Source organism: Epinephelus moara, chromosome 18 (genome assembly GCF_006386435.1).
Source record: "Epinephelus moara isolate mb chromosome 18, YSFRI_EMoa_1.0, whole genome shotgun sequence".
NCBI lineage: Eukaryota > Metazoa > Chordata > Actinopteri > Perciformes > Serranidae > Epinephelus > Epinephelus moara.
In genome coordinates, this window is record NC_065523.1 from 26186281 (window position 1) to 26210882 (window position 24602).

At 42.9% G+C, this 24602-nt stretch overlaps 1 protein-coding gene across 9 annotated transcripts in view; it reads right to left on the reverse strand.

The window, feature by feature from the left end:
- Positions 1-24602, reverse strand: part of LOC126404890 (trinucleotide repeat-containing gene 6C protein-like) — a 56835-nt gene that overhangs the window by 23989 nt on the left and 8244 nt on the right. For 8 of the 9 annotated variants that reach the window (XM_050068280.1, XM_050068285.1, XM_050068284.1 and 5 more), the window contains exons 2-4: positions 23583-23685; positions 22718-22739; positions 3389-3742 (exon numbers count right to left, since the gene is read on the reverse strand). In XM_050068280.1, the coding sequence (XP_049924237.1) occupies positions 3389-3742; positions 22718-22739; positions 23583-23645 (439 nt within the window). In that variant the 5' untranslated portion in view covers positions 23646-23685. The remainder of the gene's footprint in view (positions 1-3388; positions 3743-22717; positions 22740-23582; positions 23686-24602) is intronic. The other variant, XM_050068286.1, reaches the window with a different exon arrangement.

The window sequence follows — 24602 nt, forward strand, 5'->3', positions numbered from 1 at the left end:
TGTGAAGTGCAGTTACATTTCTGGGGAGGTGCACGTCAGGCTACGGCATGGGTTACAGCATAGAGCCTACGCTGTAGCTACGGCAACGCAACGCATTCAACGCAGAAGTATTAATTCCACATAATGCTGTATGTGTCAAACGGAGCAGGGACAGTTGTTTAAGTGCTAACTGGCGAACAAGTGTCTGAAATCCTTCCTGTCGGTTTTCTGATTTCCCTTTTTGAATGATGAACACAGACTACTGCCGCCTACTGGTATATTGAGTTATTTCCTCTCACACAGGTGCAGAACATACGTGCTAGATGGCAGTTGGCTGTAGTCCATGCTGTGTGTTTGTTGGCCTTCATTGCCACCAGCTCTTTGATGTTGGTTTGGTGTGTCTGGGCCTTACGACTGCAGAGGAAGGGAATGTTTGTTTTTATGCACATGTATAAACGTGGACACACAGGCCACGTTTATCGGCCGTGCTTTTCAAGAGAGCCGACATGTGACCGGGTAATGAAAGACGGGGTGAGGCGAGGTGGAGTCAGCGGCTGGAGAGAAGAGGGGAGAGTGAAGGGAATGAATGCAGCTAGTGTGCCTCTACTGTTAGTTATCAGCGAGAAATGAAAGCAGGGAGGGGAGCAATTGTTCTATCAGCAGACGGGGCTGCAGGCACAGTGATGGAGGCGGGTCTACCTGTGGCGCTCTGTACGCATGCTGAATAACATTGTTGTATATTTTTCAAACCTGTGAAGGTTTTCAACGAGACGTTAGATGATTGAAGAGACAGATTGTAAAGGGAGATAGTGTGTGGTGCTCATGTGCAAAACTTCTCTGTGCACCAGCTCAGCGAGGTATACATATAAAAATCTCCGACTGTAGTATCTGTCTCTTAGTCTGGAAGGTCCTCCCGTCTGTCTGTCTGTCTGTCTGTCTGTCTGTCTGTCTGTCTGTCTGTCTGTCTGTCCTAATGTAATCAGTCAGTTCAAAGTGGCGCAGAGAGCAAAAGCAGAGCGGAGCAGGCCTGCCAGAGAGGGGCGGAGAGAAGCAGCAGCTTTTACCGTAAGCCATGAGTCACTTCAGCCCACAGTACTGGACCTCTGCCATGCTCGCTCTCTCCTTCTTTCTTTCTTTCTTTCCTTCTCACTCGGTCTTTCTATCAGTGCCAGGTCAGGCCCACTGAGGCGCCCGGCCAACTAGCTCGCTCTATACGGCTCCTCCTCCAAAGGCAGGAAATACTGTAGGGCTGGTCAGCAACGCTCAACAGAGAGTGGGAGGATGATGATGATGAGAGGGAGGAGGAGGAGGAGGAGGAGGAGAAAGAAAGGAGGAAAGGGTAAACATCTCATCGCCATGGAGATAGCGCTGCATTCAAACAGCATCAGAGAGGTTGGAAGATGCTCAGACACACTTATGGTAAAAATCTGTTTTCCCTCACAGACAATGAAAAGTGCCAGGTGCCCGAAAAAGGATTTTCAACATCATCATCTTCAAAGAGGACATGACACTTCATAAAGAGAGAATAGACCACTTGGAAAAACATAAGAACCTGGTTTACTGTGACATGCGGAGCCGTAGAGAGGAAAATACACACATACAGACCAGCTGTGTTTACTCTCCATCCTCTACCTCTGTATTCCTCTATCCCCGTTTCTAATTCCCAGTAAGGCAGAGGCAGAGTGAAAATAAACAGCAGCACCTGTGATGCAAGTGCCTTCCCAGTGCTCTACAGGTGCATCACTCCTGGGCACAGCTGATGTAAGTCAAACAGCTGTCAGGATGGGTTGTAAATGAGAATGACGACATCGTGTGTACATACATACCCTATGTGAGGCTTTTGTTATCTGGCTGTGGAGATAACAAAACTTTCAGAGAACTGTTTATAGTGACACCTCTCTCTGAGGCTGTTAGGTGATCTGTGGTCAGCATCCTCCATAGCCATGACGGAGTACCTCCAGTAAACTGAAAACATGATATGGCATGCTACATTTGATGAATTTACTGTTTATCAGACCACAAATGAGATCATAGTTATCACACCCTCTGTCTTTCCACTCAGAGATTACATCCGCCAGAGGAACACAGAAGGCATCCCCGGAGATGGAGTCAGCAGCTGTAACAGCTCGAATTCAGCCAGCGCAAATCTCAGCGGTAAGTGAAGCTGCTGCTGCAAAATTTACTTTGCGGAAACACAGCATGTGTAGACTCTGTGTTGTAGTGTGTGCTTATTGTTTGTTGATGTGAGCAGACTCCATTTCTTAGCTAACGTTAGCTTACTGGTGCTCACTGTTGCTCTGTAGCGAAGCTGAGAAGTTTGCCTTGAGGACTTTCTGCCAGAACAAGATTTCTTATCTAAGGTTTATCAAATCTTTTGGATCTTCCTGGAAAATTAGGCCCTTACCATTTAAGTAAGTCCACAGGCTGTTATAGGCAACTGAGAAAGTTGGCAGGGGGTCTCAGTTTTTTAAGTTGCATTACAATCCGTTCACCTATTGGCAATAAAAAATGATATATATAAAAAGTTACACACAGTACCTTAAAGCTTGTAGCAGTGCAGGGCAAATAATTTCATTTCATTTTCAATCACAACTTTGGCTTGCAACAATCATGAAAACAGGATGTCTGAGATGAAACGATAATTCTGCTGCATTCCATTTCGCAATTATGCTCTTGTTTTGTTTTGTGTTCTAAATCCAGTGTACCCTTTCCTTTACAGAGGTGCACTCAGTGTTCCCACCGTGGTGACTTACTTGCTAGACTTTGCAACTTTTCAGACCCTCTCCCTTTTACTTCTAAAAAGTGACTACTGGCAAATGTAGCATCTTGTTCAGACCAACAGGGAAAGAAGTGAGAAATATTTTCACAGATATTGTATTCATTCCCGTGCACATTGTTCAGAGTAACCCTACTCCACAGCTTGTCAGCCATTTGCACAAGCTCTCCCCTTCTCCTCTTGCAATGTGTTTATATGTTATTCTATTTATCTGTTTTCAAGTTCAAGATAATTCACTGTTAAAAAGTATTGTGAAGCTCTTAAATGCATGATGTTTCCGAGGTCAATGAGTAATCATGGCAAATAAATGTGACCTAAAAATTGACCACAATAACTGTGCTTTGGATTTTTGTGATTATTGAACAGATCTAGCTTGTAGTGTGACTACTAATAAAGCACAGTGTCTGCCCAGCTTACAACTACCCTGTTTGCTACTGAATTCCACTCAGTACTCTCAGTAAAGACAACCTCAGACAACCAATACCCTGACAGTGATTCACAACAACCTTCTCCTCTCCTGCAGCAACCCCTACTGCCACACGTAAATAAAACTGCACTCCCTCTGAAAAGCTTTTGCAAAAAACAAAAAACAAAAAAAAAATAGTGATTTGCCAACAGAGTGTCTCGGCTGACCTGTAGGCAGGCTGGCTGTGGAGGAAGAGGAGCAGGAGGGAGAGGAGTGTATGGCTACTGCTGCTGCAGGTTCAGTAGTGGTGGAACGTCCCGTGGTGGTGAGAGGCAGAGTCCCGGAGGGCAGAGGCTGGCCCCTCTTCAACAGCTGCTTGTGCTCCTGCTGGCGGAAGCGTGGGGGCACCTCTCTTGGCGGGTAGCGCTGCTGGAGCAGAGTCTGGGGCTGCTGTGCTGTCTGCGGCTGACCTCCAGAGGGGGCGCGCTTGCCATTGCCACTGCTTGGGGGTACAGACGGGACGGCACTGGGGTTGACAGGGGGAAGAGGAGGGGTGGGGTCGAGCTTGGCAGAGTCTGGCACTGTGAAGGTGAGGGGGTGGTGGTGGTGGGGAGCAGAAATGCAGGGATGAGGGAGGGAAAGAAGCGTTAGGAAAAGCAGAGTTGAGCGCACGCTAGTGACAAAACAATTATTGACTCATAAGGCAAAAAGAAACTACAGATTTGTCATTATATTTTACATTTTAAAAAAGAACCAAAAAACATTAGATTGCTGTTAGTTGCTTTCCTAGCGCATATACAAAATAAAACCAATCATCAGCATAGCTTTAGTCTTTTCTAAAAGCTGCTGTGGCTGAGCATTTCCTCCGCTGCATCTTTTTAAAGCCATGGTCACTTCTGGATGAGGACCATCATGTTAAATTCAGAAAGGCAAATGAGGAGAAATGCACAAGCTTTGCCGTCTCTCCTGGCTGGCTGAATTTTGATGCTAGGCAGTGGTCAGTCTAAACACATGGCAGCTCTTTGGAGAACCAAAGAACTGTAATAATCTCAGGGTGGTACTGTAATAAACCTTCAGCCTTCGGGGATGCCAAGACACACAACTTTCACAGTCTGCCACGGTGCCTGGTCACAGATTAGAAGTGTTGAAGAGGTCAAGTACCACATAATGGACTGAGATCTGCCTGCTTATTGTGGGCTATTGTCTCCATCAGGACAGCACTGTAAAGAGTGCTCAGCCCCATCAGCATAAGCTATTCATGGTTTGTGGCAGGTTATGGCCCCTGAAATCATCACCTCGCAGAGCTCTACCAAAGCTGTTAGTTATTAACTGCTCGTGTGGCTGCTGAAGCCAAGTGCCCATGTCCCACTAGCTTTAGTTACCCTTAGCAACAAAGTGTGACTTTCCCTCTCTCTCTCACACTCACACACACACACACACACACACACACACACACACTTTTCTGTGTTCATCTTTCTTAAACATGCAATGACTGATTTTTTTTGGCCACTTGGGGGCAGTGGAAACAAGGTGTGAACACAAATTGACAATTTAAACTTGTTAGGGCTCTGACGCACTGAGCCGATGGTCAGTCAATGTCAGCCTGTCTGTGAGCGTCTGTGGCTCAGTTTCGTCGCCCTTGTCGGCTGTTTTTGGGCTTATTCAGCATGATGGATCTGCAACAGAGCCCATCGGTGAGTAGAATCACTGTGATTCTGATTGGCAGTTTGCTAGCGAACATTAAATATGTGTTGTTAATGTGCTAACTGGCTAACTAGCAATCTGTCCTGTCGCTCTTCCAGTTTTGCTTCTTTAATGATGAATACTGACTTCTGCCACCTGCAGATGTGTAGATTTATTTCTACTCACACAGAAGCAGAACGTACGTGCTAAGTGGCCATTGGTTGTAGTCTTTGCGGTATGTTCCTGAGACACAGGCGACGTAAGACCTTCATCGCCATTAGTTCTTTGATGTTGGTTTGGTGTGTCTGGGCCTTTACTTGCAAACAGCTACTTGTGTACACCTTCTGCAGCGCCGAAGCAAAGACATGATACATTTGGAGTCCAGCTTAAGTCCACTATTCACTCTCTTTTAGCTCGATTTTTGGTTTTTACAAACTTCTGAGGAAAACATCTAACTGTGTCACTATATTCAGCACTTTTTTCACTGCAAACAGTAGCCTGTTGCGGCCACAACCAATAGCACAAGAGCGATTAGAAACCAAAACAGTAAAGTTGCGGGCCAGACAGCGAAACCATGAACTGAAACTCACATTAAACCTCCCTAAAGCCGAGGGGAGCTTCAGTTTCGGTTGACAGTTCTCTGTATAAGTTCATCACCATGAGTGATGCCTCCCACATAAATAAATATCATTTGATAAAAACATAGTTTGTAGCTGCTTTAAAGACAAGCTCCACTTTACCAATGAAACGGTTTCACAATAAATCACTGTAAAATTCTTTACAGTTAGTGTTACTGTGTCATATTTTAATTTGCAATAATCCCATGTTTGATTATCACATTTTGAAAAACTCGCAGTAAAGTCCAGCGTCGACCAAGGTTAGCAACAGTCTCCAACATGCATTGCCACAGGGTGCCATCTTTAATATCAATGCATATTTATTTGACATGGTTTTTATATGTTTACATAGTGTTTATTGCAAGTAAAAAGTGCATAGTATCTCTAATTTTAATTGTGGTTTTCAATTTAAAACTTGTTGAAATGTTATCAATGTGTATTAGGGTTGCAACGATACTAGATTTTCATGGTACAATAACGGTCTCCGAAAATATCATGGTTTCACAGTTGATTATTACAAATTACAATGACCTTTTAAATATTTTTTTGGGGTTGAACAAACACGTTAATATAATTGAAACTTGAGACAAGTTTTTTTTTACAAATTAAAAGAAGTATGTGAAAAAAATCTCCCTTCTGAAAAATAAACTAAATAATATAAGATTCTCTGTCCAGTCTTTTTCAATACCGTAGATAAGCAGATGTAACAAACATGATAACCGTCAATGTTCATATCACAGTATACCTTGAAACAGGTACACCGCTGCAACCCTAGTGTGTATGTGTACTTTCTGAACATTTTCAGCACCTTTTTACACCCTGGTAATACTGATAACTGTGATAATTTTGGTTACCATGACTGTATTATGAAATTTTGCACATTGTAATCAATAAATGTGACTTAATTTCCTTTCTAAATATTGCCAAAAAACAGGAGCCAAAGCTGTCAAGTGTAAAGCCCTCAGCAGGCTAATAAACTGTAGCTGAATGAGGAAGTACAGGGTTAGAGGTCACCACTAAGTCAAACAGGATGATCAGCTCGGGGTCACAGAGCTGCTGCTGGGTGAGATGCATCATGGGACACAAAGCACACCGGATAATCGCCTCAGTACATTTCATTACATAACAGAATAAGCTGGTAAACGAGAATGTAAACAGGATGCAACAAAAGTGTTTAAACCCTACACATACTGCACGAGAACAAACCCAAACATCAGCTGATGGGGACGCAATGTGCACTCGGCCAAAATGGTATTTTGAGTTCTCGCTGGTAATAAAATACAGGAGGACGGAAAAGGAAGGAAGAAAAAAAACTTGTCAAGGCAGCAACCAAAAGAAAAAGAAAATCTTTGTGTGGCCTAAATGAGTTATAAAGAGCAGTGCTTCGCCACTGGCTGCCGTCCCGAGTGTGTGCAGTGAAGCAATGAATAACTCGCACACATGCGGCCAGCCCCGACACACACAAAAACAAAGAGTTATGTAATGCTGAGGCCCACACTGAGGGGAGAGGACAGGATGGTGTCGTGGAATATACGTTCACACAGCCTTGTAAATACTGACCGACATGTTCGCTCACATGTAACAGCCAATTACTTCTCATTTTTCTGTGTATGTTTATGTCTGTCATGCATGTGCTGGGGGGGGGTGTTGGGGTTTCCTAAGTAATTTTTGCCTCCAGTACCGCATCCCCTCTATGGGCTGCAACCACCGTCTGGTCGGTCTGATCCTGTTTCACCCGCATCTGTCTGCGTGTCTCCCTCTCCCTGCAGCTCAGGAATCAGGGGGGAAGCTCGAGAGCTGGAGCTCGCCTCTCATCGGATTTCTCTACATCTGCTCCATTTCCTCTCCGCTCTTGTGCTTCATCCCTCCCCACCTTCCCGTGCTCTCCTCTCCCTCTCTCCTTCATTCACTGTGATCTACTATTATCCTCTTGTCATTATTACTCTATTAGGGGCGGCAGATAATTCCCAGCCAGTTCTCCCCGCTGGACTTTGTGGTTGTGCCACTATGTATAATAATAGTTATGAAGGCGATCGTTATACAGTTGGGACTTTCTGATGTGTGACGTAGATTCTTCTGGAAGCTGGGGGAAGGGGGAAGCTGGCTGGCTGCTCCGTCGGCCAATCAGAGGGAGGAGACAAGGAGGGGGAGGGAGGGAGAGCGAAAGAGAAAGCTGACGTATAGGAGGAAGGGAAGGAGGTAGAGCAGAGAGGGTAAGTGATGAAGAGAATGGTGTGTGTGTGTGTGTGTGTGTGTAAGACAGTCTCCACCCCCTTGTGCGCTCCACTGTGAGCTCCAGTCTCACTGCCTGAAACCAGCTCGGGTCTAAATCCGCTTACAATTAGAACACTATTTTCCTATAGTACGCCACGCTGCGCTGGATTTGTCTTAACACAATGGCACGAGCCCTGGACATTTAGTGACTGATGCGTTAAAGCTAAATTTCTAATATTTACAATCATGTCACAGATGAATCAGGTTAGGAGGGGGATCGGGAGACAAAAACAAACAAGTAAACACTTCTGGCATCAGTAAGGTGTGGCTTATTAAGCACGAGTCTCACAAGGCAGCGCTTTGCGGAGAAAAATGAAACACAGTAAGAAGAGATCTAAGTCACTTGCTCTGACAGCCTATTTGCAAAAACACAGTCCTCAGCTATGCAAGTGCACGGGAGAATTCCCAGTTCATCAAAGATGCACATCAAACCGTGGCCTTGGGGCTGTGTGCGCTTCACGCAGAGGAAGACATTCCATTTTCCACTTTAAAGGGGCCTTAATTTTATGGGAGAAAAGATGATAGTGTGCTACCCTGACTGTTTAAGACCTAGAGGTGGGGGGGCAGTGCTGTCTGGCAAGATATTGGAGAGTTGAAGGTAGGTGGAAAAAAGAGGAGAGGGTGGAGAGCACTGATGCTCCCTTCTGTCTCCCTCTCGGGGGAGAGAAGAAAAACAAGCCACATGACCTTGAAGATAAAGGATCCCTCTGTGTGTGAGCTTTATGAGTGGAGGTCCACAGATAGCAACAGCTCAGGACCCACAGGAGAACCTCATGTTTTCTTAGGAAGACTGGCCCATGCAAGCACTATTTAAAGTACTTGTTATACTATCAGGATAACTAATTTTGTTGGACAATATACTGTTCCAGAAATAATCGGGTTAAACATTATTATTGCCATTTTGAGACCATTTTATGCCACTAGTATTGTGATAACATGACAGCATAATAGTGCAAGCACATCCTTTTAAAGGACAATGTACTTTAATGAAGCCCCTTCCTACCTGTCTGAACTCCTTCATATCTAAACTCCCGTACTCTTAGATCCTCTTCTGCAGTCCATCTCACATCACCATCTGCCCGCTTGACCACCATGGGTTCTACAGCCTTCAGCCGTTCTGCCCTCCCACCTCCGACATTCGCAATATTGCCTCCCTTTCCACTTTCAAATCCCGTCTGAAAACACATCTTTTCAAGCTGGTATATTCGGTCTGACTTAATGGTGACACACATATTGAGACTTGCAATGATGATGATACCTAATATTTATAATCATGATTTTTGTCCAGACATTTTATTAACCTTTATTATAGATCACAGAATTGTTTGGTTTCATGATCTATGGACACATTGCTGCTTGTGTCCTGTAAGGTGTCCTTGAGTGCTTTGAAAGGCGCCTATAAACAAAATGCATTACTATTATTATTATTTTAATTCTTTTAAGTATTCGGACAGAAGAATTGGAATTGGAATATTTTTTTTTTTACATATTCTTTAAAAGGAATTTATACTTTTACTATATATACAAGAAAGTATTTAAAAAGTTATAGTACCTTATTAGAAGTAGCCCAAAACTATTAAGTCTGGCTAACAGGAAAAAAAGTGCCCCCTCTTGCAACTAATAGATGAGTAAAGTTCTGATAACGCCGTCGTTACCTCCGTAATCCAGCCTGTGTGGTGCAGTCGGCTCCTGGGGATGGACAGCCTGGGAGCTGTGCGGTTTGCTGGTTAATTTATGGAGTTCTTGGAGGGTAAAACTACAAACAACAGACGTTTTGGCTCATTGCCAGGGGTTGGCAAGCTTACGACAGTGAGGATTGTGCCCTTTCTATTCTAAAAGTCCAGATGTAGACTATCAGTAAGCTAACGTTACACTGTTAAAGTCTTATAATGGTCTGAAAATCCCTGCAGTTTATTCTGTTGTTGCTGTTGGCTAAAATGTTGGTGACACTCTGATGACAAACACACATATGTTTGTAAACACAACATATATCCATACACTGCTGTCCATATATGATATAAGTTCATACCATACTTATTATGACAGGCCCATACTGATAACAAACTGAAGCTGCCTTATATATAACAACATGACAGTACAACTGAAGACCCTCAGCCAACAAAAGGTGCTGCTCATATGAGCGTGCATTTCAACAAGTCGTGGCATTTTCCTCTTGCTGGAAAATCTGAATACTGTGCAGAGCGCACGCCATTTAACAATACTGGCACAGCTTCAAATGCGGACCTGAGTAAAAGTGCTCGGGAGATGGATCACTGCCGATTCCAATACAATCAGTGCACGTCTACCTAGAGGTTTAATAATAGCACCGTGCTGACTCTGCTTTCCGTCCATGGAAGTGCATCGCCTCGCTCTCAGGTGGAGTGCACACAGATACGCATGCAGAAGTCCAGTTTGTTAGTGCTTATAAGCTTTCCATAGCTGAGCTTTTAATCAGGAAAGTTATGGGCAGTATGAAGCTTTTACAAACTACCCAAAGAACACCGTGTTCCTCTGAACCCTGTTGCTCAATGTCCAGTAAGATGCTGCATGCCTCCGTTCTAACAAGGTTCGCTGGCTTCTATCACACAACAGTCTATTGTTCTATAGACGTGATCTTTTGCCTAATAGAATGACAGAAATCTGTGTAAACTAGAGCTGCAAATGATTAGTCGAACAATGGACCGCTAGTTAGTTTATTGATTAATCGATCGGTGTGTCCCTGTGATATGTTTCAGGTGTTTTCTGAGCATTCCACAACTCTTCCAGAATTTCTTGCCCCTGTCCCAACATTTCTGGAATCAAGGTTGTACTTCGGTAATCGAATAAACATAGTTTGTTTTTAAGCAAAAAAGCCAAACATCTGCTGGTTTTATGTAGGGATGCACCGAAATGAAAATTTCGAAGTCGAAGCTGAATAATATTAAACGCTTGGCCGAATACCGCGTACCGAATACCAAATATTGTTGTTTAGTTTTTCATTAGTTTTTGCAGATGAACCCCCTCCAGATTAGTGTTGTCACGGTACCAAAATTGGGACCCACGGTACGATACCAGTGAAAGTATCACAGTTCTGAGTAGTATCACGATACCACAGCAAAAATGAGGCAGATGTGCCTTTTGTCATTTATAAAAAGATAAATCACTTTTCTATAATACATCAATGATATTTCAATGGAATAAATTACTTATTGACTTATTCATACTTCAAAAACAGCATCAATAAGTGATTAACATAGGGGGGATCAAAATAAAATAAATAAATAAAATAAGAATCAACCAGCCACCCTCCTCCCCTGACAAGTCCCTTCATAAGTAAAGAACAGTCCCTAAAGTGCGGTGAGGTTTGTGGGCCGTGAACGGCTCGTTTCTCCTCTGACACATCACATACCTGTGTTCGGTTGGCTCGGCTGTTCAGGTACTTCTGGGCAGCCATGACACCAAGAAGAGGATATTATTGGAGCCGACTTCTCCTCGCCGGTAAGCCGATGGCCGCCGTATTTGACAGGAATACATTAAGTTACTGTCTGTGTCTGTGACCCCCGTTCAACCCACAACTGATGGGATTTGCCTTTTGTTTCTGCTGGTGGTTGAAATCTGGAGGCTGCTCGCACAGCGTGCTGAATGATTTAAGCCTATTTTGCTAACTCAAAACTATTTTTAGTCGCAAACGCGAGTGCCGTGACGGGCGGATCACCACACTGCTGACATTTTACTCCGCCTGTCACGGCACGCTGTATGATTGCGTTATCAAAACACGCCGCTATTATTCGGCCTTGCTTTTAACTTATTCCACCGAATACTGAATGTGTGATTTTTTGCAATATTCGGCCGAATATATTCGGTTACCGAATATTCGGTGCATCCCTAGTTTTATGCTTCTTAAAAGTGAGAATTTGATGCTTTTCTTCATCATACTTGACCGTAAACTGAATAGATTTGGACTTTTGAGGCTGTTTGTTGGATAAAACACCATCTGAAGATGTCACCTTGGGCATGTTTCACTCTTTAGGGCTGAACCCAAATATTTGTGTATACGGATATCTGTTCAGCCAGAAGATATTCAGTTTTCAATTCTGGGATTCAGATATTTGTTGTTTTGTGGGGGGGGAAATGACAATAAAGAAATTATAAATAAATATAAATGTCAGTGTTTCCCATACATTGATTTATTTGTGGCAGCCCTACACTATATAAACATTACCTGCCTCACATTAACTTTTTTTTTTTTTTAATATTTAAAATGGGTAAAATCTTATTTCATTCAGCCCCTCCTTTCCCTGCTGTCTCTTTCTCTCTGTGTTCATCATGAGAGCTACGCATTTGAAACCGTTGGTGAGTCTGCCCCAAACACACAGTGACAGGGCTAACTTTACCCAACAGTTATTAACAGGTTTAACAACACAGCTGAGCCGCTTTGGTGGGAATTTGGAGCTAGTACGCTGTTTCTGCACTTCTGTTTCATGGTGCTTTTTCAGGTGTTGTCTTGGGTTTGGAGGCTATTATTACAAGCACTTATGTAGGCCTATAATTTATCCATGATCAGAAAAATTCCTGAGTCCTTTCTGAATCATGTTCAGTAGCCCCAACCCTGTCTGCAGCTTTGATTATTTGCGTTTGATTACTAACAACGATAAGTGATCTTAGATAAAATGGTATTTGGGACAGCCCTTCTTTTTTTCTGACATTTTATAGACAGAACAATTAATCAAGCAAATAATGGGCAGATTAATCAATAGTGAAAATAATTGTTAGTATCAGCTCTGGTATAAACAGCGCAACATTCATTAATTTATTCATTAATTCATTATCTGTAACCACTTATCCTGTTAGGGGGCACAAGGGGGCTGTAGCCTATCCCAGCTGACCCTGGGCGAGAGGTGGGGTACACCCTGGACAGTAATAGAGGAATCTGGAGGATGCAGATTGAGCTACTCACACTAAATAAAAACAGATACATAAATACAAAAATAACCCTTCTTCTTTAATAAAAAAGCATCTACAGCCCTTTCAACGTGTGCACCCAAGTTTGACAATTCTCTATAATGCATTCCCTCTCTTTAGCACCCTGTATTTCAAGTGTATCGCGTATCTGGTGTCTGCCAAAGTGTCACAGTACACTACTGTAATTGAAGCGAAAAGGAAACATGGAAATTACTAGATCCTTATCAGATGTCTATTAAAGAGGAGGCAGCAGAAAGACTATCAACGAATCACAAGCGAGGAAGGGAGGCATGTCTTTAGGGTTCTCCGTGTCTTTCCTCCTGTGGGCTTTAAAATGTGAGCAGCGAGCCTCACAAGAGAGAAGATTAAAGGGCTTAATTAGAAGTGAATAAATATGACACTGTAGTTAAGAGGGAAAGCCCTCCCTCGCTGCAACACATTCAGCACAGACAAAAATGCTATTTAAAAGCACTTGATGCCTGATAGCACAGCGTGAAAAACACAAGGCTATGTAGGTCAGAGCATTTATCAAATGGTAACTAGATATCTGAATGGTGCCACATAATCACACACCTGAGTGGTATAATATACTGTACAGTAAGTCAACACCGGTTACTCTCACCAGCGACATTCGTACTCGTCTTTTGATGTGTTTCTAGGCAGAACTAATTTCAACATGCAGAGGCATCACCGTAAGAGTCCGACGACAGATTAGAGGACAGTTTGTCTTTATGTCCCTGCTCTAAGAAAACAGGTGTAAGACAGACAGACAGACAGACAGACAGACAGCTTCTCTAGACTCATCGCTCCCATGTCCCTGGCCTTTTGTGCCAACAGCTGCGGGCGGACCAGATTCCACTGTCTGTTATGATTTAGAGGAAGTGATGTGTGAAAGACAGTGGAACGTCCTGTCCTCCTGACCTGGGCAGCGACCGCAGGGGCCGACACAACTCATTAAAAAATGACTGAAACTGCAATATTTGCTTCATACAGAAACTGCAAAACGCTGCAGTTTTTTTTCTCAGAGAGGAATGTTACACATGTCTTACTAGGGTTGGGCAATAGGACAGTACACTGTGCTACTGGAAATGCGTCCACCTGTAGAGATTTGGCAATACTAGCTATTCAGGCTATGTAGGGCTGGAGTCTTGCGTGATCTTGTGATCTCACAAATCCAGCTGCCTTGACAGCAACATAATTTGGGCAGACATGGAGGACGAGAGTAAAGTGTAAATACAGAAACTTGTGACACATATTGTTTTCATGAACTTTAGAGCTTTCATTGGAAAGAACTTCTACTGTTTTGAGTCTTTTGTTTTAAACTCAAGCGTCGTCGCATGTGAGGCAGTTGTTTTATTGTTTGTTTGGAAATTTAAAATACAGGAAAATAATCAAATGCGATGCATTGGTATAGTTATTTTAAACGTACAATAAGTAACTTTTTGCCACTAGAGGTCTCTCATTTAAAACAATACAAAGGACTGAGCAATGATGTCATTGCAGTCAGTTTCTCCCAGTTTGGATTCCTTCAGTGTTCATCGTTCAGGAGGTTTTTACCAGGAGCTTAATTATTATTATGCAGAGGTCTCTTCCTTTCCAGAAAAGAAAAACCCAGTGATTTAAACCAGTATAAACACTGAATAAAGCATTTGGGCATTACAAATCAGTGTTTCTCCGACACTGTTCGACTCGTCACAGAGGAGCTGCTAGCCCAACAACTGCTAATGTGTGCCCACAATTTTCTCTGATAACTTAAGATTAAGATGTTCAGGACGTTTTAACCGGGAGCCGAATTATCCGTAGAAGTCTCCACTAAAAACACTAAATAAAGCAGTTTCACATTAAAATTCATTGTTTCTTCAATGGTGTTTGGCACGGCAGGGGCTGGAGCCGAGCTGCTGCTACCGTTTGTTCAGCTTGTTTCTCTGATAACTCAAGATCCAGATGCCTGATGACTAAAATCCTTCATCTGGTTAACACATACTGTTAAAAACAAACAAGGTCTAAAATGTGTATTGTCAAAATGTGGCTTAAAACTGAATAAAAAGTCAATTTATGAAAGTCTCTGGCAGACAACAGCACCCAAATGACACAGACAGTGTCCTTTAAAATTACAGATTTTTTCTGAGTTTGAAAACTGATGGAAACTTTTAGAATAATCTAAGTACCTGACTCAACAAATCATATTTTAAATGCACAAAAAAAAAAAAAGATTGTAATGCAGAAAGTTACATATTATATCTTTCAACCATTTATTACTTGAATTTACAAGACAGTCACTGCTTAAGATTTTGGCCATATGGCGCTACATCTTAAAGATACCCTAATGATTAAATATTTTGTTTTATTCAAACTTAGAAAATCCTCAGTAGGAATACCAGTATCTCTTGAACCTTTTTCAAAATGAAAAATAATCCATTTGTCTGAAACACTGTATTTTTAGATGTTCTCGGCATAACTACAGATTTCCCCTTTGCAACCCAACTTCCCTCTGCCATAATTAACATATCATGTCTCCACATCACAGCTCCTTTTACAGCCACCTTCAGAAATTCTCGTAACACCCCTACTTCTGACCTACTAACCTCCATGTTTGGTAAAAAGAGAAACCAGACTGTCCGTCACTCAGAGGCACCAGACTAACTTCACTCTTTAATATCTGTGTGGCCCTTCAGATTACACTGTACCCTCCCCGAAAAGACATTTAATGACTTATAAGCTCATGTGCATAATTTATGGTGTAACACTCCACAGCAGCAAAAATCCAGCCGTTCCCCCTGTTGCTCTTTAAAATGTGGTTTATCATCGCCACCGCACTGCTGCATCCATTTAAGCCACGCTCCTTGGGATGAGACATGTAGAAGAGGCGGCGACGGTGACAAGCGGCACACTGGTATAAATTCCCCCCTGATCACACCGCAATTTATGACTCTCCAACACAAAGCACTGGGCGTAATTAAGCGAATGTGAAACGGCAAATTAATCTGTTATGAAATTACTGCCGCGACACTACTTTATAATAATGTTATCTTTTATTGCGCTATGTAAATGTGCGCCTTGATGTGTATGTATGTTGTGTCCTGTCTTTAATAGGGATAAAGCATGAACAGAGACACAATAGCTAATTAACCCTTAGAAATTAACTCCAGTACGGCTTGTTGATGGCAGAAGGCCTCTGCTGTGGAGCTACACAGGAAATGACAAGCTGCCTGGCACACACACACACACACACACACACACACACACACACAGAGATCAAAGTTTGGCTCTACTGAGACGATGACCTATATTGAGTGAATAAAAGCAACATGAATGCTACCAGCCTCTATTAGCATGTGGGTTTTAAGTGTAAATATTAATGCATCAGCAGATGTATGCTACATGTTTATTTTAAAGGTGCTTTCACACCCGTAGTTCAGTTCATTTGGTACAAACCAAGGGAAAAAATACGCATTGGTGCCAACAGTGTTTCAGCTCTGGTCTAATTTGTGTTTCGAGCATGTTTCTATACATGAACCAAGCATGAGGTTACATGGAGTGTTTGGGGACTGTCATCATGTATCATCAGAGATTTAATTTTGGTCACTGACAGGAAGTCCTGCTGCACTTGACTACGCCCCATGTGTTTATTCATCTGCTCTGGTGTCAGAAACTGCACACAAAGTAATAAATCATAATGTGTTGGGACTGCTACTTGACATTATTTCATGAACAATGATGACCATGTGGAAAGAGGACGGACAAGAGGATCTGTTATGATACTTATGGAGGGATGGTTACTGAGTGGTCACTGTTTCACTCACTTCTAATGAAGAACTGGTAAAATATATGCAGTAGGACACAAGCTCAACCACGGCTTGGCGTTAACGCTTGCCCATTTTCCCAAGGCAAGTAAACTGTGTTCGATCAGGCAGGTAAAAAATTAATGTGATGTCTAATGTAACGTTATCTAAAAATAGCCAAGAGCTGAAAAGGACTGATGCAATAAATCTGACGTGCTGGACATAAGAGAAGTTAACTCTGGGGTCGACATGTTAGTGAAGATTCTCAGTCATCCAGGTCAGGGTAATCTTAAGTGCTACATCGTAGGTACTGGACTTGCTTGAGTTTCTTGAAGACGTTTCACCTCTCATCCAAGAGGCTTCAACCATTGAGAGGCTGTGTACCTGACTTGAGAGTATGACATTGGGCGAGAGGCGGGATACACCGTGGACAGGTCGCCAGACTATCACAGGGCTGACACGTGGAGGCAGGCAACCATTCACAACCACATTCACACCTACAGGCACCCATTAACCTAACCTGCATGTCTTTGGACTGTGGGAGGAAGCTGGTGCACCCACAGAAAACCCACTCTGACACAGGGAGAACATGCAAAGTCCGCGCAAAAGGGACAGCAAATTTGAACCTCTTGCTGTGAGGCGACAGTGCTGACCACTGCACTCCTGTGCCACCATAAATATGTAGAAATATATATTATAATATATAAATATTAACATAAATATATAGGTCAGATCTCTTATGAAATAACTTCCTGAAGAGTCGACAGTGAGGAGATGGATTTAAAAGTAGCTCAGCCTTTGTTAATGCTAAAGTCACATACCTCCTATCATAGGATCCTGTGGCCGGTCTATTTTGCTTTAAACCCACAAAACGAAAAGTATCGAAGTCCACTTGGATGGCGTGAAAGCACCCTTCTAGGTGATGGTTTCCTACTGAAGTTTATAACATTCTCAGTGCGACTTAGTAAAGCAGAGGGCTCTGTGTAGTAGTTGGAAGTAGCAATGTAAAACTATATGAGTAAAACCATATGTGTGTTTGCACAAGCACACGATGTACATATGCTGCTGGTGTGTGCCTGTCATAGAAGGGGACTGCTGGAGTGAGAGTGTGTGTCTGAGAAGTGAGCCAGTAGAAGTATCCTACAAAGGGCCCCCTCAGCTGTGCCGGCAAACAGGAAACTGGCGTACATTCTCACAGTTTCACATGGCTCCGTCTGTTTCTTCTGCTCTTGCATGCCCTTTTCTAGCTCTCTCAAATCAACCAAAGGCGCCATGTTTTAGCAGCCGCCTCCCTGCACTTTGCACAAATGTAACTACAACAATTCATGCCATCTCTCTCCTCACAGCCCACCTTCTTCTTCTGCTCCCTTTTCCCTCCTGCTGGTCCCAGAGTGGGCCTCTTTGCTAGACTAGACAGGAGGTGGTGTAGTGTTACTATGGAGCTCGGGGTCTTCCTGGATATCTCCCGTGTATGGATGCCTGTTTATTCAGCCTACACACTAGCCCTGTTCTCCTAATTAGTTCCCAATGTACCCTTCATTAGTTTCAGATACAATCTGCCTCTCTTAGTTGATTAGTCACTCATTATGTCACAAATGGGATTTTTTGACAATCTATTGTTTTTATGGTCTTTTTTATGGTGAATGAGCCATTAGTCTACAGTCATTAAAAGTAAAATAACACTCACTTCTTTGGCATCACAATTATATTTATAAATATTCTTTGATTTGAAATGAGCTCTAGAGAATTTTCTGTATCTCTGACTGAAATTTATTTGCGGTGAAACAATAATACTGATTGTTTTCAGGTGAGTCAACTAATTGGTTTGTAGAAAAAAGAATCCTACAATTAATCCTCAAGTAGGAATTTCTTGAGTCGAACACAGTCCTACAGAAAACTAACTGAAGCACAACAGGGCTGAAGAAAGGTTATTACAGTTTTAAGGTCCAGTGTGTAGGATTTAGGAGGATATACTGTCATAAATGGAATATAAGAGGTATGTTTTCTTTCATGTATAATCATCTGAAAATAAGAATCATGTTTTTATTACCTTAGATTGACACGTTTATATCTACAAAGGGAGCGGGAGATCGCCATGTTGCATTGTCATGCTTCTACAGTGGTCAAGGACAAACGCACCAAACACTGGTTCTAGATAAGGCCACTTGCGTATTGCATAGGAAAAAAACACTGTTTCTTACACGCAAAACTGCTTTATTCAGTGTTTTAAATTACTGGGTCCATTTGTTTTGGAGAGGAAGAGACCTCTGCGCATTGTTTGCCTCCTGCTAAAACCTCCTGAGCTTCTCGATCAGAAAATAGGTGAGCACACATTACTGGTACTGGACGAGCTGCTCATCTGGGATGTGCCAAACAGCGTAGGAGGAACACTTATTTTTTTAACATGAAACTGTGTTTTTAACCAGTTTTAATCACCTGGTCCGTTTGCTCTGGAGAGAAAGAGACCTCTGCGGACAATTCAGCTGCAGTTAAAAACCTAAATTAACTGAAACCATGTTGTGTACTTACAAATGATAACCAAAATAGAATAAAAATATACACGAAATGACTTCAGTTTTAGTCTTTGTCAATTTGGTCAAATTTGTCAACACAACAAGCACAATGAGGTGCATATGTTCATAGAGACTTGGATGTCTACATGACTGTGAGTCAACTGCCTTCACAAAGTTTGTGTTTGTGTTGTAACCAACCATTCCGAACTCCTTAAAAGTCCAGTGTTTAAGATTTATGGGGATTTAGTGGCAGCTAGTGGTGCAGATTGCAGATTTCAAACAGCTGAAACCTCTCCTGGTTAGGATTCCTTCAATGTTTGTTGTTCAGGAGGTTTTTTGTGGGAGCAGAATTATCTGCAGAGGTCTCTTCCTCTCCATACAAGCGGAATCGATTATTTAAACTGGTAAAACCACTGAACAACATCTCAGAGGGGGCGCTAAACTACAGTGGCTGAAGCGAAAATGCAAATAGCCCCACCTAGAGCCAGTGTTTGGCTTGTCCATTCTGGGCCACTACTCAGTGCAACATGGCGATCTCTGTGGATGGATATTAACAACTCATTTTAAGGTAACAAAAACACAACAATTCTTAATTTCAGTTATACTAAAAACAACATACTTATATTTAGTTTCTGCCAGTACACCCCCCTAAATCCTACACACTGTATCTTTAAATCTTGTCCCTAACACATACCCCTTGTTATAATTGAAATAAATAAATAAAACGAGTACTAAAAGTAATACAAGTTGGACTAAGCCTAAGATTTTCAGAAAATTAAAACTAATCTGAAACTGACAAACATACTGTGGAAACTAATTGAAACTAAACTGAATTGAAAACAAAATTAAAAATGAAAAGGAAACCAGAAAACTATAGCAACTTTGGAGTGCACAGATACGCTGAATATGCTAAAGAGTCAAACGTGACATTTAAGAGGTTGTAGATCACAGTAAAACGAGGTCATGGCATGTTGCTGTTATGAGCAGCAGCCAAGAAAATAATTGTGCACATCACAGCCTGGTTTGAAGACGGGGAGAAAAGCCTGGTATATAGGTCAATTTGTGGATGCTGTGAAACAACACAAAGTAGATAAGAGACAAAGAGAATACTAACACAGCCAACCCAGATCACATTCATTAGTGCAGCAAACTGTGAGGGGCTGAAAATGACTCACACAAGAGGAATAAGGGGAGGGAGGGGGCACCTCTGTGACATTACAGTCTCATTAACTCATCCTTCAGGGACAGAGCGGGAGGTCAAGGCGCTGACCCTTGACGGTGGAGAGTTCACAGTCGTATGCACCCATAAGAGGAGGACTTACTCCTTTTTACTGATCTAAATAAAATTGGCTTCCAAACACATTTGTCTGAACACAGCTTTGGGCACAAAAACACACAAAGACACTCACAGTGTAATTAGGTGTCCATTCTCTTGCTGCCATTAAGGCTACGCTGCCAAAGTCGGCCAGAAGTTCTAATCAGATTTCACACTGCCCATCCCTTGCGAGACATTAAGTCCCTCTCCCATCTGCCGGCTCATCTCGACCACGAGATCTGCTCCTGGGCTAACTAGTTGACTGTCCAACACTGTCTACCCGCTTCTCTCTGGTCATTAAGAGCACTGGCTGGGGGAGACAGAGTGAGGAGTGGGTCTGCAGCTGCCACAGAGCAGGAGTTCAGAACCTGCAAGCTAAGCACACTCTTCCCTTCAGAAGTCACCTTTCAGTCAACTTTATTCACCTCTCTCTTTTTTGATTTGTGGTTATTTTGCTCTGTTTTCTCCTCTTCTGAGATTTCTCCTCACCTCTACCCTCCTAGGTATGCCCGAGGAGCCTACGGGGAGGCCCGAGGAGCAGCTGCAGCATCCCTGTGCTCCTTATTAGTCTTGTATGGGCACCTGGCCTCCATTTTGGCTCAGGTAGTATGGACCACCTGGCTGCTGCTAATGTTTTCAGTTAAAGATGTTTTACTATAATGAAAGCTAATGCTTCATGTCCAAATTGCACAGCAGTGAACAGAGGGCAAACTGGGGCTCCGAGGCAAAAAAGCACAGGCGTTTTCCGTCTAATTAGGAGGATACACAATTTAACATGCCCACACGGTAAGTCTCCCTACTGTTAGAAAACATCATATCACAAACTCATTGCAAAGTTCATGGCAGACAAAGTCAGTAAAGTATAATTTCACCTGCACTGAGAAACTCTGCGTTACTGCATGTTAGGGCTGGGTATCGTTAAAAAAAATGACCAAACCAGTACAGATACAAGCACCCTTAAAGTGATACTGACACTAACAGAGTACGTCATTTGATGCCTTTTTGTTTTGGCATTGTAAACAAGGTGCAGCTGTCCCACCTGGAAGTTTTCTTCATGCCTGATGTCACTCCTATTACAAGATTTTCCTGAAATAATCACTTCAAATGTTATGCATTTATTCTTATCAGACACCATAAGTATGTAGGATAGCCATACTTTCAAATGTTTGGTGGAATGTTGACATGCTGATCTGTCAACTCAAGTACACTGCCCTCAACCACACAACTGACTATATGGGTTGTAGCTGCTGTGGGAGTGGGCCAATCACACACTGCATCAAATCGAAGAAGGCTTGCAGTGACTGGCTTTAAGAAAAATCATACAAACTGTCATTTTTTTCCAGATCTGGGTACAAAAAAGATTGAATTCAGGTATTGTTGGACTGGAGAAGTTTCAATACTACTCATTTAAGGGTGCTTTCAGACCTAGCGTTGTCTTGCTTCAGTCCAAATCAGGGACTAATTTTGTTACGAAGTTGCATAATTGCCTAGAGTTGGTTTGTGTTCTCACGGCAGCATTTACAAGTGGACCAGATACAATGCCTTGTGAGAGAAAGCTCTCACAAGGCTCTCTTGATTGGTCAGAATATCCATGTGGGAAAAATCCAGGAAGTAAACAAAACGTTGAAGAAGAGTACACTTGCAAGATAAATGTGACACTTTCTACTGTCACAATGGAGGGACAACTACGCAGGTTGATTTTAGCGCTGCTCATCGTGGACTATATTGCTGTCATTGTTCATTTTAGTCAAACCATACAGTTTGAAAACGAGGCGCGGCTCCAACTAGAAAACAATGTTTTGATGCATTGGATGTGCTGAATGTGCATATTAAGGCAGTANTCAGGGGCACCTCGGCAGTGCCCAGGAGGTGAACTGGCACCTCTCCAGCTACCAGTCCATGCTCCATATTTTGGTCCGGACAGGGACTTGAACAGGCGACCCTCCGGTTCCCAACCCAAGTCCCTATGGACTGAGCTACTGCCGCCCCAAATGTGACTGCAGTTGGTTCAGATCCAGGTCGGAACACGTTCTCACCGCAAACGAACTGCACCAGAGTTCGTTTGTTACCAGATGGAGACGACCTCTTCAAGAAGGTCTCAGTCTGGTTGTTTTGGTGGGCACCCGAGTGCGATTGCTGTGTTCACACCTGCCCAAACGAGCCACACTTCGGGGGCGAACAAACTTGAGTTCGAATGAACAGAACCAAACAGGGCAGGTGTGAAAGCACCTTTAGTCAATCATTTAAAAATGTATTCAGTACCGATACCCAGCCCTAATGAAGGGTCATATTTGCAGGCCAAAAAAAAACCAAACAACAACAACAAAAAAACGTACTTAATAAAGACATCAACTTTGAGGTGTCCATATTATATGGGTGGCAGAAAGAAAACACTGAAAAAACAAGTTTAATACAAGAAGCCGCAACTCACCTTTGGTTATCTGTTCTGTGGCCTGAAAAAAAAAATAATCAGAAAACAAATATTAGCAACAGATAGAAGACTAACTTATAATTAAGCAATAAGCGTCTTTAATAGGTGAAAATTGTGGGCCTAAATGTTAATGTGCCATCAACATCTGAGTTGCATTGGCTGGCTCTCCAGCTGCACGACAGTGCTGGAGCAACTAGCCAGGGCAATCGGAACAAAATGTTCAGGGGCTGGTTTTGCTCATCTATTGAAATGCTAAAAGGTTCATGTTCATTCCTGCTGCTCGGTGGGGTGAGTGGGTTCACCGTGCTTGTGGCTGGAGAGGGAGTAAAATAGATAACACAAACGCTCCTCTGATACATTAAGAAACGTACACAAACATACTTTCCGCAGCCCCCGACAAGAAGGGTCAAGGATACATAAAACGTATTACTGAGAACAGCAGGCAAACAGTGAAAACAGATGAGCCACTGAAGGAAAACGTGAGGAGGAGGGGTAGAGGTGGGGGGCTGCGGGTTAAAGACGAGGATGACAACTACATAACGTTCTGTTTAATGCTTCCTGTGGAAACACACATGACAAAATGCATGTGCTGCTCAGTGTGCATGTGATCGATGTGATGTAACTCCAGCAAAAACACCTGAGCATAGTGGAGGCCTGCGCTTTGTTGTGCACCACCTAACATTTAAAATAGTACAGATGGTGTTATAGCCGCTTCGTCTGAGACTGGCTGGGGATAACGAAGTGGACTGTCGGCCATGCATGAACCAACACTGACTGGGGGCTTACAGTATCTTACCGTGTTGATTAAATGGTACGCAGAGTCAATGGGTTAAACATGAGTGTACCGTTACCGTTACAAGCTCACCTTTTTCTGAGCAGCTTCTTTCTTTTTCTTCTCTTCTTGCTTTTTCTTTTTCTTATCTTCCATCAAATGGTTCTCTTCTCGTGTTTTTTGCTTCTTCTCACAGCTTTAAAACAAAAAAAGAGACAGAGACAGACATGTTTTTATCCCAGTCACCAACGGAGGAGAAAGATACCGTGCCTCGGCACCAGTAGGCAGGTGAACACCTGCAAAAGTAATTCATTTGGCCGCAGTGTTTGATTATTGCTCTCCAAGGTAAAATCATTGTTGTCAATGGCTTCTGTCATAACACACCAGATCACGTGCACAGTTCTATTACAGCCACCAGACAGGAATGTGGCTTTGTGTTGCACTTTGCAAACTGTGATGTTTTGAACAGTGCAAACTAAGTATGTGTGTGTATGCGTTTTGGTTTGGTGGTCTCTGGGGTTGGCTCTGGAAACCATTAGGGAGGCCTTGCAGGTTTAGCATAGTGGGGGCCAATGAGACAAGGCCCCTGTTCTACAGTCTACACACTGAGCCACGGCAACAGATCCCAACATAACTAATATGTGGGCAGACCACAGGAAAACAATACGTGCCAGGGTTCTGGGTTGTAGACGACTTTATGCGCAGCATTCATCTGATGACAACACCGAGCTTGTGACAGGCTAAACCTTCTCTCCCCAGTCCTGAGAGGAAAACTGTTCACTGCTGATACTCTAGTCAAAAACCACCTGATAATGCCTCGTAGTTTCATGTGCCAGTGCATCCAGCTGACAGTTATATCTCTCTATGCAAAAAAACAAGAAAATAAAAGCTGGAATCTAAGTTTTTAAAGGACTTGAGAGAAGGAGAACCTGCCTGGAAAAATACACAAATTGGAATCCTTGAACCTGAAATGTGAAATTAAAACCATCAGCCTTTTCTCCCGCCATGCCTGTGCTGCTGCAGGCGACAGCGGTGTGTGCCATTGCCTGGCAACAAGCGCTCCCCGAGGCCCTGGTGCGCAGTCAGGTGGAGACAGACAGCGCCCTTAAGCAC